General features: G+C 42.1%; 1 protein-coding gene across 1 annotated transcript in view; it reads right to left on the reverse strand.

Annotated features, from left to right (window-relative positions):
- Window positions 1-14987, reverse strand: part of PRKAR2B (protein kinase cAMP-dependent type II regulatory subunit beta) — a 90394-nt gene continuing 75407 nt past the window's right edge. Inside the window, exons 6-11 of the mRNA XM_055301228.1 lie at window positions 13468-13621; window positions 8518-8619; window positions 6556-6630; window positions 4601-4666; window positions 4342-4480; window positions 1-1991 (exon numbers count right to left, since the gene is read on the reverse strand). Coding sequence (XP_055157203.1) covers window positions 1858-1991; window positions 4342-4480; window positions 4601-4666; window positions 6556-6630; window positions 8518-8619; window positions 13468-13621 — 670 coding nt within the window. The 3' untranslated portion in view covers window positions 1-1857. The remainder of the gene's footprint in view (window positions 1992-4341; window positions 4481-4600; window positions 4667-6555; window positions 6631-8517; window positions 8620-13467; window positions 13622-14987) is intronic.

The following is a 14987-nucleotide window of genomic DNA, read 5'->3' on the forward strand; positions in this document are numbered from 1 at the left end:
TTCATTAAAAACATTTTATTATAAAAGTGTGCTTTATTATAAGGTAAACTTAAATATAACCAACAATACTGAAAATAATGTAACTGGCATTTACAGCCTTGGTCAGAGTTCTTTATTAAACAGGCATTTGTCTGCTATTCCATGAATAGTTAACAATCAGCTGATGCAACAAGATCTCTTAAAAAAAGTGGATAAAGAATACAGAATAATGATCCAGGAATCTGGGGATTCGTCATGTTTTTTTCTTGTTTAACAGACCTGGCTTTTAAAATAAAATCTGAAATAGAAAACAAGTCATCTTCTTGTTGTAAGCTCTCTTCCTACAAGAAAGTTTGCAAAATTGTTAAACAGTGTTCTAAAACGTGGCTAAGTTATACTTTACATACTTTTTATATGTACATTATTTGATGAACACATTTTAACCATATTTTCATTATATATGTAAGACCATAAACGTTCTCTAGTAACATCATACTATAATGGCCACAGAATATTTTTTCCCCAGGTATACATTTCCTTAAAACTTGTTTCCCCAAATGAAATTACTCATTTAAGAGTGAATTACTGGTTCAAATTAACCTCTCCAGACACTGGGGTCATGTGGGCCTAGAAATCACATGAAGAATAATACTGCTTTGGTCGAATGTAATTCATCCTGTGTGTCAGAACAGTAAGCACATTAATTATCAATGAAAAATCTATTAAGCTCATCCTGCACTTTTGAGTCCTACATTAATGCAAATGGCAAGGCCTAATGGTACATTGGGACAGGACAGAAATTCCTTTTATCTTTACGTATGGTTTTGCTTATAAAAGTTTATTTCTGCCACCGGAAAGAAAACCCATGGGAGATGTCTGCAAAGGATCATATTATGTACACCTAGTAAAGAACAGAGAAATATGCTGTGTGTGGATAAGGACCCCAAAATATTTTTGGTATAGGAGAGGTGGTTTTTTCTTTTCTTTTCTTTTCTTTTTTTTTTCTTTTTTAGCATATGTAAGATCTCCGGCTTCTAGAAGACAAGTTTATATAGCACTTAAAAAACCATTTGTTACATTAAATGTCGAACTCAAACTTTTAAAGAGTATAGAGAACTACAAAATGGAAAAAGGAAGCAGATATACGCTTTATGAGGAAATTGTGTTAATGATCTCTCCTCTAAAAAAGGACTCTTCCCTATTATCATAATGACCACACTGCCCGTCCTTAAAACCACTGGTCGCTGACATTATGCCGAAGAAGTCAAAATGTACTTTATTGCAAAAATATAAAAGGTTGGAAAATTGCATATGATGTGTTCTATCATTTCACCGTAGCCCAAGGCCAGCACAGAACTTATCAAGCCAGAAAAACTTGAGAAAACAAAAATGATTAAAACTGTACTTACTATATATAGTGAGAGTTGTAAAAAGAATGTGATGCCATGCTGTCCAGCATGATTCACTGCCAATTCCCTTTTACATGGGCATAGTCACTAACACAAGCAATCCGAGGAAGTCCAAATGAACACAAATCGCCCATGGCAGCGTCCTTGAATTATCTTCTTACACACAGATACTTTCAATATATTACAATCATTTGAATAAACCTTTCACTCAAATTGTAATTTTGTGGAGTACAAAGTCATTTCATCGGTATGTCAATATTTCTTTGATCTACTCTTTAGAAAGTGATGGTAAAGCCTATTGAGTATTAAATCACTACTCTGTTTACAGATACATTGTAAATGTAAAAAAAAAAAAAGGGAAAAAACCTGAAATCACAGAAAATGCTTGGCATCTACACAAACACATTCTCAGTGGACTAACCACTACTGTGTAATTTTGTCACTACAGGTCTTGTTCCAGACTTTTGCTTCATGCAGTGGGTTCAACAATATCCATGTTAGTTCCAAACAGGGCAACTAATTGTTCTTCATAGGTGGCAATGTTCCTTTTCATAATTTCCATGCAAGGTCCCAAAAGCCTTTCAAATGCCTGCACATCCATGGCTAAGAAAAGGCGAGAATAAAAGAAAAATACATAAATTCAACATTCTTTGGAAATCTGAAAAATTCTGAAGTCACTTATGATGCCCATTCTGCATTGTGTTAATGCATTGGTACTTTTAGACGTGTATCAAGTACGAGAAAAGGGCATAAGGATAAAAATGTTCCACTTGAAAAAATCAACAGCCAGTGATTGTGCAATGCTAGGTTGGGTAGGAGGCTCCTGGTCTACGGTAAGAAAAAAATGGGCTGTTATGGCAAGGGTCTTGGAATTTGAAAAAATAAATTCGTTTTGATGTCACCACTTCAGTAATATGAACTCCTTAAAGGGGTCAAGGGATTTTTCTTTTTCCTCTACTGTCTTCCCCTCTCGGGGTTTACAATGCTATGCTGTGAAGACCCAGTGTTACCTTTTATAATGATTACTCTCTCACCCTATTGTCCGGTCAGTTGAAAGTGGTGGCCAAAAGGCTGTTGTCCGCTTGTAAGTATATGCCGTGTGTCACTTTCCTTGCCTGTCTCATGCATTTTTAAAAACTCAGTGTGTAATATACACATGGGAAATATGATCCCACTCTTCTACTGTAGAAATTCAAATTAAAACAAAAATTTTTTTTTTGCCTTTCATATTTGCAAAGGTACAAAAGACAAAGTTTGTAAGAATAGAGGAAGTGGACGTTCCTGCACTGCTGGTAGCATGTAAATTAGGAAGGACCAAGAGAGCTGGCGGTTTACCTTGAACACCACAGAAAGAAAGCATACTCCTGAGAACATTTCTAAGGGAAAATCCTATATGTGGAAAAGTAGTCTGTGCACACAGGCATGAAACTCCCCACCCCAAAATACGGAGCCAGAACCCCCAACATACTTGCCACTGGGAGATGGAGATGACTAACTTAAGTGTATACACATAATACAATGTTACAACTTGATAAAATGAGAAATAAAATGAGCAAGTGCCTAATAAGCTACAGTGAATGAAAAAAAAACCAGTTGACAAAACTTTAAAACCAGAAAACTCATGCAAATAAAGATGAGAAGGAATTATAACAAGATGTGTTAATCACCGGGTGGGTGGTGGTGGTATGAGTGACTCCTTAGATTTTCCTAACCTCATCTGTATTTCTCAGATTTTCTTTAATGTGACTCAATTTGGTATAGAAAAAAATTTTTTTAAGATTTTATTTATTTATTCATGGAAGACACAGAAAAAGAGAGAGAGGCAGAGACACAGGCAGAGGGAGAAGCAGGCTCCACGCAGGGAGCCCGACGTGGGACTCGATCCTGGGTCTCCAGGATCACACCCTGAGCTGAAGGCGGCGCTAAACCGCTGAGCCACCCAGGCTGCCCAGTATAGGAAAAAATTAATGGGGTTTCACTCACTTTACCTTTACTCTTACTCCTGTCTGTACTCAGGAAAATCACCTATCAGTTTCTACCTACCATCTCTTTCCTCCAAGTATAACACTTGATTAATATTATACTTACTGAAAAGCCTTTTCAAAAGTGACTTCTCAAAGAAGTTAATTCTGAAGAAGCCTGCAGATCTGAGGAAGCTCAGTTTATTCTACTGAACCGTGGGCAAGAGCACACAGTGGCCAATTACTGTGGAATCAATTTTCCTACAATGTCCGTCTACATCAATTCCTGAATTCCATTTTTCACTGTTAAAGTGAAGTTTTCTCCTACGTCAGATCTCATACAGACAGAGGTCTTCCGGCTGAAGGGGGCATTTGTACTGCGCAGAATGAACTGCTGAACAACAGAGAAAACCGTACCGCGCTCTGACAAAGCCGAACGTTTGTTTCCTAGGACGAGGATGAGGAAGTATTTCCGCAGCCCTTCCGGCTCTGCCCACAGACCTGGATGTACACAATCAAAATACTGTTCTAGCTTGCTTTTTTTAAGGAACACAAACTTTACTGGAAAGATTAGACCTAGAAGTCCACAGCCAGAATCTTTCGGGGTGCCTGGCTGGCTCAGTCAGTTAAGTGTCTGGCTCCGGCTCAGGTCATGATCTCAGGGTCCTGGGATCGAGTCCCACCTTGGGCTCCCTGCTCAGCAGGCAGCCTGCTTCTCCCCCTCCCTTCGCCCGCAGTTCCCCCTGCTTGTGCCCTGTGTCAAATAAAATCTTTAAAAAAAATGTCCTTTCATGCCTGTACAGAGGAACAAAATAGGCATGTGACAATTTGTAAAGAAAAAAACTGAAGGTTCCCACAAATGGATTCTAATGAACCCTAACCTTGTTCTCTTTTGTGGGGACCATAGAACTTGGGAACCCGGTGAGACCATCAGTACAGTCACACGAACACACCACATGCAGGACAGGCACGTCCCCTGCTCTGACTCCTACCTAAACATTTGACAGTCCCGATGGCGTGTGCGGAAGCTGCTCGAGGTTTGTTAGTGACCAGAGCCAGTTCTCCAAAGTACTGTCCCCGGGAACACCGAGCGATTTCCACGGCGCCGTCCTCTTCCACCTCTGACTTCCCCTGGCAAGGTAAGCAAGAGTATGAGCCCTCACTCCGCCTACGAAAACCCAGTAACCCTAGTGTAAGCATCGAAAGGAAAGCCGTCACTAACGTGGAGTCTTAGGGCTGGCAAACACCTACCTTCCTTTTCATAGTGATTTTCACTTCGCCAGATTCTACGATGAAAAAAGAATCCGCCAAGTCTCCCTGTAAGATAGAAACCAAAGCAGAGGGCAGAAATGCAGACTTAGCTGACAGCACTCTCGTTGCCTCTCGTAGCCCTGAGATCAGTCCGGCTCCACCGTATGGACCCTCTGCCCGAAAAGTGAAGCCCACCCCCCCAGAGGAACAAACTACCTCACCGTCTACACTGAGAGGCTGTGATCAATGATTACGTAGTCACGAGCTCATCTATAAAATTGTTTGAAATAATAACAACTCTCCCATGACACTTCTTGCTAAAACTAGCCAAGAAAATATGACAAATACAGAGGTAAGAATTGTGCCCCAAACCCAGCCTGGCTGGCAGCGTACATAGGAACGGAGTGCCAGGTCCCCTGCCCTGCCAGCTGATCCCGTGCTCCTCGAGAAGCACTTGGATGGGTACCCCATGTCCTCCTCTGATAGCATCAGCACGGGCGCCCACAGAGGAGAAAACCACCAGCCTTACCAGGAAGCAGTCCACGGGGGCCCTGACATTGTTACAGATGTCCCACTCCACCTCGGGGCCTCAAAAAGGCTTCTGAAAGCCTTTCTAACTACATCCCTACTTTCCCTTCTTTTTGTTTTTGGGTGAACTCTGATTTGATTTCCAATGGTGCCTTCGGAATTAAATAGTACAGGACAGATGATAGCAGATACTGACTTTTCGGGAGCCTCTCAAAGCCATTCTAGAGAAACTTGGGTATTCTGAAACTCTTTAGTACATATAATTCAGGAAACACAGTATCAGATTACATCACAAAAATGTGGACTGTAGATTTATGTAATGTATGTTTATAAATGATTAAAAGACAATACCTAAAAATACTATAATCTATCTTTATATCATAAGAGCTTCCTGTTAGATTTTTAAGTCTTTAAAATCATAACAAGACTACTGACTGTAATTTTTTCTTTCAGATTTTATTTTTAAATAATCTCTACACCCAGTACGGGCTCGAACTCACAACCCCGAGATCAAGAGTCACACACTCTACTGACCAAGTCAGCCAAGCGCCCGATAATTTTGTTTTCATTACTGAGAGAGAGAGGCAGAGTCACAGGCAGAGAGAGAAGCAGGCTCCATGCAGGGAGCCTGACATGGGACTCGATCCCCGGTCTCCAGGATCAGGCCCTGGGCTGAAGGTGGCGCTAAACCGCTGAGCCACCAGGGCTGCCCAATTTTGTTCTCAAAACGTGCTCTAAATGCATGTTAAAATGGCAAAATTGGGTCGGTGGGTTGTGCCCACTGAGCCACCCAGGTGCCCCCACCCAGTGCTTCAGAACTGTAATTAAGAAATCCAGGCTCTATCATCTGTGTGCTTTATCTGTCAACTTCGACTAACTTCATAAATCCTACTTCTTGGCAGCCCTGTTGTAACCAAGGTGTGTAGTCCTACCCTTTCCAACTGGGGTCCCAAAGAAGCATCAGGGGTTAAACAGCATGTTGGCCCCCATCTCGTGCCTGGAAGCTGACACAGTACACGCTGCTTGTGGATTAATTTTATCAGGGGAGTAGCCCCAGGAGGCTTCGTCCTGAACCAAACTGCAGTAACTCCCAGCACATCTTCTGGGTCCTTATTACACCTCAAGGAACACTTGCCTGATTGTTGACAACATCTTATTGTAGATACATTTGAATTTCATGTGCCAATAAAAAATTATCCTGAAATCCATCTGCCGATTTAATACATGATCATCAGGAGTTCGTTATATAAAGAAAATATTCAAATAGCTTAATGGCTGTAAATTAAACCACTCTCAACAGGTCCTTGGGTGGAATATTCATTTAATCCGCACTGCATACTAGTTCTAGACACACATGAAAAATGTATCAAGACTTGCGGTAAGAACGGATCGTAACCCGGAGCTGAAGCCCCTATACACCACTATACCTGAGCAATGATTTGTTCCCCGTCGTTGTATACTTTGGTGCCTATCACATCTACCACTTTCAGGCGCTCAGAAACCTACAAAGGAAAAAAAAAAAATAGCATCAAACAGACTAAATGCGTATCTTATCTATTTCGCAAGTTAAAGACCAGCAGCCTATAGGCCAAATCAAAGGAGCAGTGTGTGCTTTGTGCATGTGTGTCATGTTAATGAACTGCCACCATTTTAAAATCGATTTCTCACAAAAAAATCTGAATTCTCAGCTTCTCTTGAAAAATCAGGAGACTCAGCAACACTCAGGCCACATTAATGGCACATGGTGACAACAGGCTGTGGGGACCAGCAACAGTTCTTTGGCTGCAGCACACGGTCAGCCGACGTCCCATCCTGGCTTTGTCTTCTCCTGTACGTTAGGATTTCCAGCCCCTGATTGCCTTTCATTTAAAAGAGACGCTGCTAGTCATGATCAGCTGCCTCATACGCATTCTGTAATGTGGCCAAAACCTCTACCGGGCATGTACCAACAACCCAACAGACAAATTTCAATAGATGAGTCAGTACTAATCCCAAGGCTTCTGGCCAAGCTGCAGTAAAATGGGGAAGACGGGGGTAGGAGATCTGGAGGCGCTAGGTTAGAGACGTCATCAGACACCTGAGAGCAGATGTCACCTATGCGGTTGGATAAATGCGCCTGCCATTGGGTGGGGGGGGGGGGGGGAGGAGAGGGACCTTGCCTGGCGATATCAATTTTAGGAGGCATCAATATATAAATGATATTTAAAGCCAGGGGATTTGACAAGTTCACCAAGTGAATAAGTGTAGCCTGAAAACAGAAGAGACCCCGAGTGTCAATCTGAAGAAGAAGAGGACTAAACAGTAAAGTTGACTGTGAAGGAAAAGATACACTGTGTTTGGACAAACTAGTGCTACTGCCTACATTTCTACCATAGCTTGAAGCCTGCTTTAAGTTTCTTTTTTTAAGTTTTTATTTAAATCCTAGTTCACAAATCAATCAAATCCAACACTTGCATACAACACCTGGCGCTCATCGCAGCGATGCTTTCCTCAACCCCCCTCACCAGGTGTTTCCCCCTCCCCTCTCTCCTCCTCCCCCCTGGTAACCACCAGTCTGTCCCCTATAGTTAAGAATCTGTTTTGTTTTTTTTTAATCTGTTTCTTGGTTTGCCTCTCTCACTTTATTTTCCCTCAGCTCATCTGTTTTGTTTAAATGTTACATGAGTGAAATCATGTGCTATTTGTCTTTCTCTTAGTTCGCTTAGCATTATACTCTCAGGCTTCATCCACGTCGTAAATGGCAAGAGTTCATTTTTTTTATGGCTGAGTAATACAGTAATATCCTGTTGTACATATATTTCCCACCTCTTCGTTATGATTCATTGGTCGATGGACATGTGGACTGTGTCCGTAATTTGGCTCTTGTAGATAATGCTGCTACAAATGTTGGGATGTGTATATTCCTTTGAATTAGTATTTTTGTATTCTTTGAGTAAACATCTATTAAGTCTGCTTTTAGATAAAGACCACATATATATCTGTCGTAGGCACTCACACAAGTCTACTTAAAACAAAGCAAAAAGCCTGTAGCTACAGGCAGTAAAAGAAATACTGTGTTATACAAACACCATAATTTAATCTTTTCAACTAAAAATATGGGTAAATTTTTATTCAAAGAAACTTTACTACAGGGACACCTGGGTGACTTGGCGGTTTGGCACCTGCCTTCCGCCCAGGACGTGATCCTGGAGACCCAGGATCGAGTCCCACATCGGGCTCCCTGCATGGAGCCTGCTTGTCCCTCTGCCTGTGTCTCTGCCTCTCTCTCTGTATATCTCATGAATAAATAAAATCTTAAAAAAAAAAAGAAACTTTACTACAGTACTAAATGTTCTAAACGAAACAAACTTTTTAAGCAAGATAAAACAAAAGCATAAACATATACTTACTTCCAAAGATTTAAGGAATGGCAGTGACTCGATAAAGCTTTCATACATTTTCCTCTTTTTGGCATTATTTTTTACAATTATTCTCCTGAAGGTTACCCTGTCCTAAAGGCAGAAGAGCAGATACAAAGACAGTTAAGAGGTAGATTTTATTAGGAAAAAAAGTTTGAAGAGACTGTTTCATTTTATTCCCTGTAAGGAACAAACAACAACTGAAGATTGAAATAAAAGGTTAACGTTATTAAATTTTCAGATTTTTCTACTTCTTCAAGCATAAAATATAACCCATATAAAATATTACTTTTTCTTTTTTTTAAAGCAGTTTACTTTTATTCAGAACAGATCCGGCCAAGGTGTAATTGGGATAAGCCCACAAGGTGGTGCTATTGCACCATTAAAAAAAGGCATTCGCCCCAGTTTTTGTTTTCCTCCAGGTTTTTGTTTTCCTCCAGCTTTATAGAGATATAACTGATTTATAATATTGTGTGAGCTTAAGGTATAACAATGTGGGGCTTTGAAACACTTATATACTGTGAAATGATCACAGTAGGGTGGGTTAATACTGGTATCCCCTCACACAATTGCCTTTTCTTTTTTGCAATGAGAACATTTAAGACTTAGCTCCATTAAGCAGCATTCAAGTATACCATACAATGCTAACTCTAATTACCAAGCTGTTTATTCAATCCCCAGAACTCATTCACCTGGTAATGGGAAGCCTGCACCCTTTGACCAACATCTCCCCATTTCTCCCGACCCTCAGCCCCTGAAGCCACCGACCCTCAGCCCCTGAAGCCACCGCGGTACTCAGCGTCTCTGAGTTTGGACTAGCACAGGTCTTCTCCTGTGGATGACGGCCCGAGAGTGTCACAAGACGTCAGTGGACACGACCAGCATTTTTTTAAACTGGGTTATAACTGACCTATAACACTATATCAGTTTAGGGTGTACAATATAACGATTCAGTATTCATATATATTGAGAAATGATCACCACCATAAATGTAGTTAAACACTTCATCACCATACAGAGTTACAAATTCTTTGTTTTCTAGTGCTGGGAACTTTTAGGATCTACACTCTTAACAACATTCAAATATACTATGCAGTATTATTAACGATAGTGGCCATGGTGGACAAGACATCCCCAGGTCTTATTTATTTTATTAACTAGAAGTTTGTACCTTTTGACCCCATTCACCCATGACCAGCATTTTTTTAAAAAATAAAGAACAGAAAATCATAGCATGCACATCTAGAAAAGTGTTGTTTAGTTATTTATTTCAGTTATACACAGAGACACACATAAAATAAATATAATACTATACTGGTAAGTAAATATACTGGTTGTGATATTTCCTAATGGAAATCTTAGTGAGTTGCAGAAAAAAAAAACCCATGAAAAACACTAGTAGAAATTTTTTTAGATTTTTTTAATCATAAAGCAATTATAAGAGAGCCTGAAAAAACTATGCTAGGTTGTCACATCCACATTACGTTAGACTTTTTTTTTTTAAATGTGCACAGAGGAAATGCAACTTTCTTGAATATCAGAGTCCAATGCCTGTGTTTATCATTCTCAGGGTTCTGAAACGTTCCTCTGTTTACACTACTTAACCTCAAAGATACAGAACTCAATTAAGGAAACAGGGAAAATTTTAAAGATTAACAAACAGCTCAAAAAATGGTTTTCCTACAAACTTCATTTTGTATATTATGTATAAAACATTAGGTATATTGAATGGTTCTCAGCTAGCAGCCCCCAGAATGATGCCGGTTTGTCACACACTGATAAGCAATTACACCACTGTAGTATCAAATAAAACTGAGATATGTTCATTAATTATTATATTACTGTGCCGACACAGTGAGGCTGAATTTAACTGAACTGGCGGGATGGAGAAAAATGCGGGCGTGGATGGAAGTCTCCAGGAGAGCAAACATCCTGTTCCCCAATGTGGTTTATTAGTTTTACAAGGGCTGTAATTTGGTGTCTTAATCCAAATGATTTTTTTTTTGAAAGAGACAAATCTGCAAGATAATTAGTAGAATTATTGAACGTTTCCAAGCATGGGTCTGCATCAGAATCAGCTGTGGTATTAAAAAAAAAAAAAAAGAGGTTCTCAGACCCGAGACTCCAATGACGACGTCTGCATGTGGGGCTCCTTAACCTAACAGGTCATCAACGCTCCCCAAGGGGCTCTGCTGCAGAATCCGGCCTGGGAGCTTTACGCTTTACGGACAGGTGAGCGCGAGGCAGAGGAGACTAGAAAGAGCGTAGGGATTAAAAATTAACCACGAGGAGGAGGGATCTGCTTCGGGAAAACCTTTGTTAGTGGCCCACCTCTCCTCACCCGCTGTGACAGACTATTAAAATCCAGAAAGCCCCAAGTCCTCGAGGAGGCACCGCAATAACCGCCTGAGTCTCGGGCAGGGGCTCGCGCACCAGCGCTTCCCTCGCGGCTGGCCTGGCGGTGACGGTGACGGTGACCGAGGCCTGGTCGCAGAGAGGCCCTCCTCTCGGGATCCTCCTCTTTCTACCTGCGCTCCGTGCCGGGGTCCCCTGCGTCACCGTTAAGAGGGAAACATCGTTTCTATTCCACTTTCCCTGAAAAAAGGGAGTTTGGGGAGTCACTCTGAAAAAACACGTGAAGCATTAAGTGAGATGTTAATTCTGATTTTTATTTTTTTTTATTTTTAAAAGATTTTATTTATTCATTCATGATAGAGAGAGAGAGAAAGAGAGAGAGAGAGAGGCAGAGACGCAGGCAGAGGGAGAAGCAGGCTCCGTGCAGGGAGCCCGACGTGGGACTCGATCCCAGGACTCCAGGATCACGCCCTGGGCCCAAGGCAGGCCTTAAACCGCTGAGCCACCCGGGCTGCCCAAATTCTAATTTTTAAAAAGTTCACCCGCCCCAAGGTGATCGTCACAAACTGCCCGCTTTAATAACCCGCATAGATGGGTCACCATCTCCGAAGGTGCTTAATCCCAGGGGGCGGCTAAGTGTCCACACACGCGGGAAGCGCTGGGTGAGGCTCCTACCAAAGCTGCGAGCCGTGAGCCGTCAGAGGGGCCAACCTGCCACGCGAGTCACGCGGTCCCTAGGACGTGCGGGAGGCGGCTTCCTGACGGCGCGGCCCTCTGGCCTGGCCACCTCATCGCCACGACTGAATTTTTAACTGACGCCACGGAACGGGGGTCATGGAGACTAGCCCGAGCCCACCACTCCGGTCACTGGCGAGCGCGGCCTGTGGACCTCGCCTGCTCTGGTTTGGGGTTTCCACTCTGCTGGCTTTGGGAGTTCTGGTCTCTGATGGTCCTCAGAACCCGCCAGACGACGACGAGTTTCTTCTCGTGTGAAACAATTCCAATTTTTCTTGCACGACTTGAAATGTGACTCATCCCAGTTTTACTACGGAACAGTAAACCGCCTGATTCTAATACGAAGCGCTGGACCATATGTATTGTTCTCCTGAACAAGAGATTTTTATCAGCTGAGTCCACTTCAGAGTTAAATGGCTGAGTCCGCACAGAGGAATGTGTTACTTCTGTGAAGCTGCAGTCCTTGGGACCCAGACCAACAGCCTTCCTATTATCTCAACCTCTCCTCCTTCCACAAAAGGACTTTTGAGAGAACTAATCTAATAGATGCACGTCGAAAACTATACAGTGGGCCGTTTTCAACAATTTAAAAAGAAAACACATGTACTGCAAACATGCCCTAAAATCTGCGCTGCTTAAAGTGTGTTCTGGGCACAGGAGCACTAGGGTCTCCCGGGAGCTTGTAAGACATGCAAAATCATAGGCCTCATTCCAGATCCAGTGAATCAGAATCTGCATTTTAACTATATTCTTGGTGATCCGTAAGCACCTCGGAGTCTGAGAAGCACCAGCTTAAACAGTTTCCAGAATCAGCTACCCTGTATCCTGGTATCAGGTTTGAAAAGAAATCTCCCTTCCCACCTCACCCAAATGTCTTTACATCAATTTTCAGGTCCTGTAGAAATATCATCATTAATGAATTTATTTTAAAAGCCTAGGTCCCATCTCTGCAGAGTCTGATTAAATTAGTCTGTGGTGGGGCCTCAGCACCGTAATCCCACACACCCCCAGCAGGCATTCAGGTGAGAAACACAGGCATCAAGTATCTTGATTCTACCCAGATGCTTTGCAGTGTGAAGTGGTTACCATTTTATAGCACACCAAGAGATCTGTTTATGGAGGCTTCTCAAACTCTAGCATGCATCTGAGTCACGTGGTGGGTTTGCTCAAGCATAGCTCACTGGGCCCCATCTCCAGAGCTGCTGATTCAATGGGCCCCCATCAGTATGTGGAGGCCCCAGAATCTGCATTTCTAGTAAAATGCCCTGGTGATACAGATTCAATGCTTCTGGTCAGGGGGGACCCACTTGAGGAAGCATAGATAATACCACAGAAAGCTGTGTTAGAAGACAGCACTGAAGGCTTTGTTCCCTTGTCTGGGTGGCTAGTTGTGAAGGCTGGGTAAAAGAGGAGCATTCTGGGAGCCCCTGGGTGGCTCAGTGGTTGAGCATCTGCATTCGGCTCAGGTCGTGATCCCAGGGTCCTGGGATAGAGTCCTGCATCGGGCCCCCCACAGGGAGCCTGCTTCTCCCTCTGCCTGTGTCTCTGCCTCTCTGTGTCTCACATGAATAAATAAATACAATCTTAAAAAAAAAAAAAGAGGGGGGGAAGCATTTTGGATCTGAGTATCTTTCCCAGGACCAGTAGGTTATTCCTGACTTCAATGGGAAAAGAACATGAAGATTTAACCCAGCACCCAAAAGTTCAGCATCGAGTAGTTGCTTAATACCCTGATGACTGATGAGGAATGCAAAGAAATCCACCTATTAGAACTAAAATCCTCTAGCTGCCTGGCTTTGGCGGTAACGATTTTTACAAATAACACGCAGGTCAAACAAATATTTCACTCACCAAACCCCACAGAGCACCAGGAGAGGTAGCAGTGATTGTAGCCGCTCTGGGCGTATTGTACATTAAGGCCAGTTCACCAAAACTCCCACGATTATCGTAGTTACCCACACACCTTCCAACACCATCGCATTTCACATAGATATCAAATGTTCCTCTGTTGGGCAGATGAAAAATAAGAGGCAAAAGTAACTCAAGTCAAATCTCATGACAATAAAACATAATTTCAGAGAAGACCAGTGTGCAATGAAATCTCCTTTCTGGCTTCCCTTTCTCCTCTGATGGCAAGTAATAAAAGAGCATCGATATGTGCCAGAGACGCCAACCATGTGCCAGACAAGCAGGAAGAGAGACCGTCAGCTAGACTATGGTAAGGACCGGACATGTGCCTTTGGGGGGGTGAAAATGAGATGAAACTAAATAGAAGTTTGTAATAAATGATTAAAAAATATGATTCCAACCAAACAGTACATGCACAGACATCCTTCTAAGGGAATGTATATATAAGAAACAGCTGACTGGTTATCTCGGGGTAAGAACAGTGAAGGATGCTAGGATGTTCACTGTCTAATTAAAGAGTTTTTGTGCCTTACATGAACATGTATTACTTTTGAAGTCAGAAAAAAATAACCTTTTTTTTAAAAAAAAAAAAAAGAATATAGCTCTAACAATTTGGTCATGACTACTGGACGGCACTTACAAGCCTCTTTTACAGTGTAAGGGAGGGGCCAGCAAAGCATGGCCCATGGATCGGCTGCCTGCTTTCATGAATAAAGTTTTACTAGAACACAAACACATAGGTCCACTTTTGCCTTCTTGATCACAGATCTGCACAACAGCAGAGCCAAGTAGTTGTGACAGAGACCACGTAGCCTCAGAGCCTAAAGAATTTACTCTGGCTCTTTATGTCATCTGGGGCTTTAATGTAGACTGACCCCCAATGTGAAGCAAAAGGGGTAGAAATTCAGAGTAAATATCTGATCCTGGTCCTTTTGTAGGTCTTTCTTTATTCTATGCTTATCTTTTATTTGGGTTCATAGTCTAGGCAAGCAATACTCAAGTCTGCATGGCCCTGTCCTACATACACTATAGCTCTTGCATCTATAGAACTACATTCTTCCTGTGGAGGGCTGTCTTCTTCCCATATACTGTGTTTTACCAGAGAACATGGCTTCAAGGCTTGCTGACACACCTGGGAGGGCAGGCAGCAGAAACTCTGGCTTTTATTCTGTTGGCTAAACCCTTAACAAAGACCAAAAAGGGAGGGGGCGGGAGCTTTTAAGATTAGGAAAGGATTATGAATGGTAAAGATACAGCAAAAGCAAAAAACACAAGATACTACACAAAGATATTAATGAATAAGAGAATGACTGACTTTATATTCATGGGTAGACGGTTTCATGACTCTTTTTCAAGTGCAGACTAATTCTTTTCTGGATGCTGTTTCCACTTTGGCACTAACACCATTTTATACATTTTCCACTTTGAATAGAACAAAGTACACCACAAATGTGCTAATGAGA

Source organism: Nyctereutes procyonoides, unplaced genomic scaffold, assembly GCF_905146905.1.
Source record: "Nyctereutes procyonoides isolate TBG_1078 unplaced genomic scaffold, NYPRO_anot_genome, whole genome shotgun sequence".
NCBI classification, from domain to species: domain Eukaryota; kingdom Metazoa; phylum Chordata; class Mammalia; order Carnivora; family Canidae; genus Nyctereutes; species Nyctereutes procyonoides.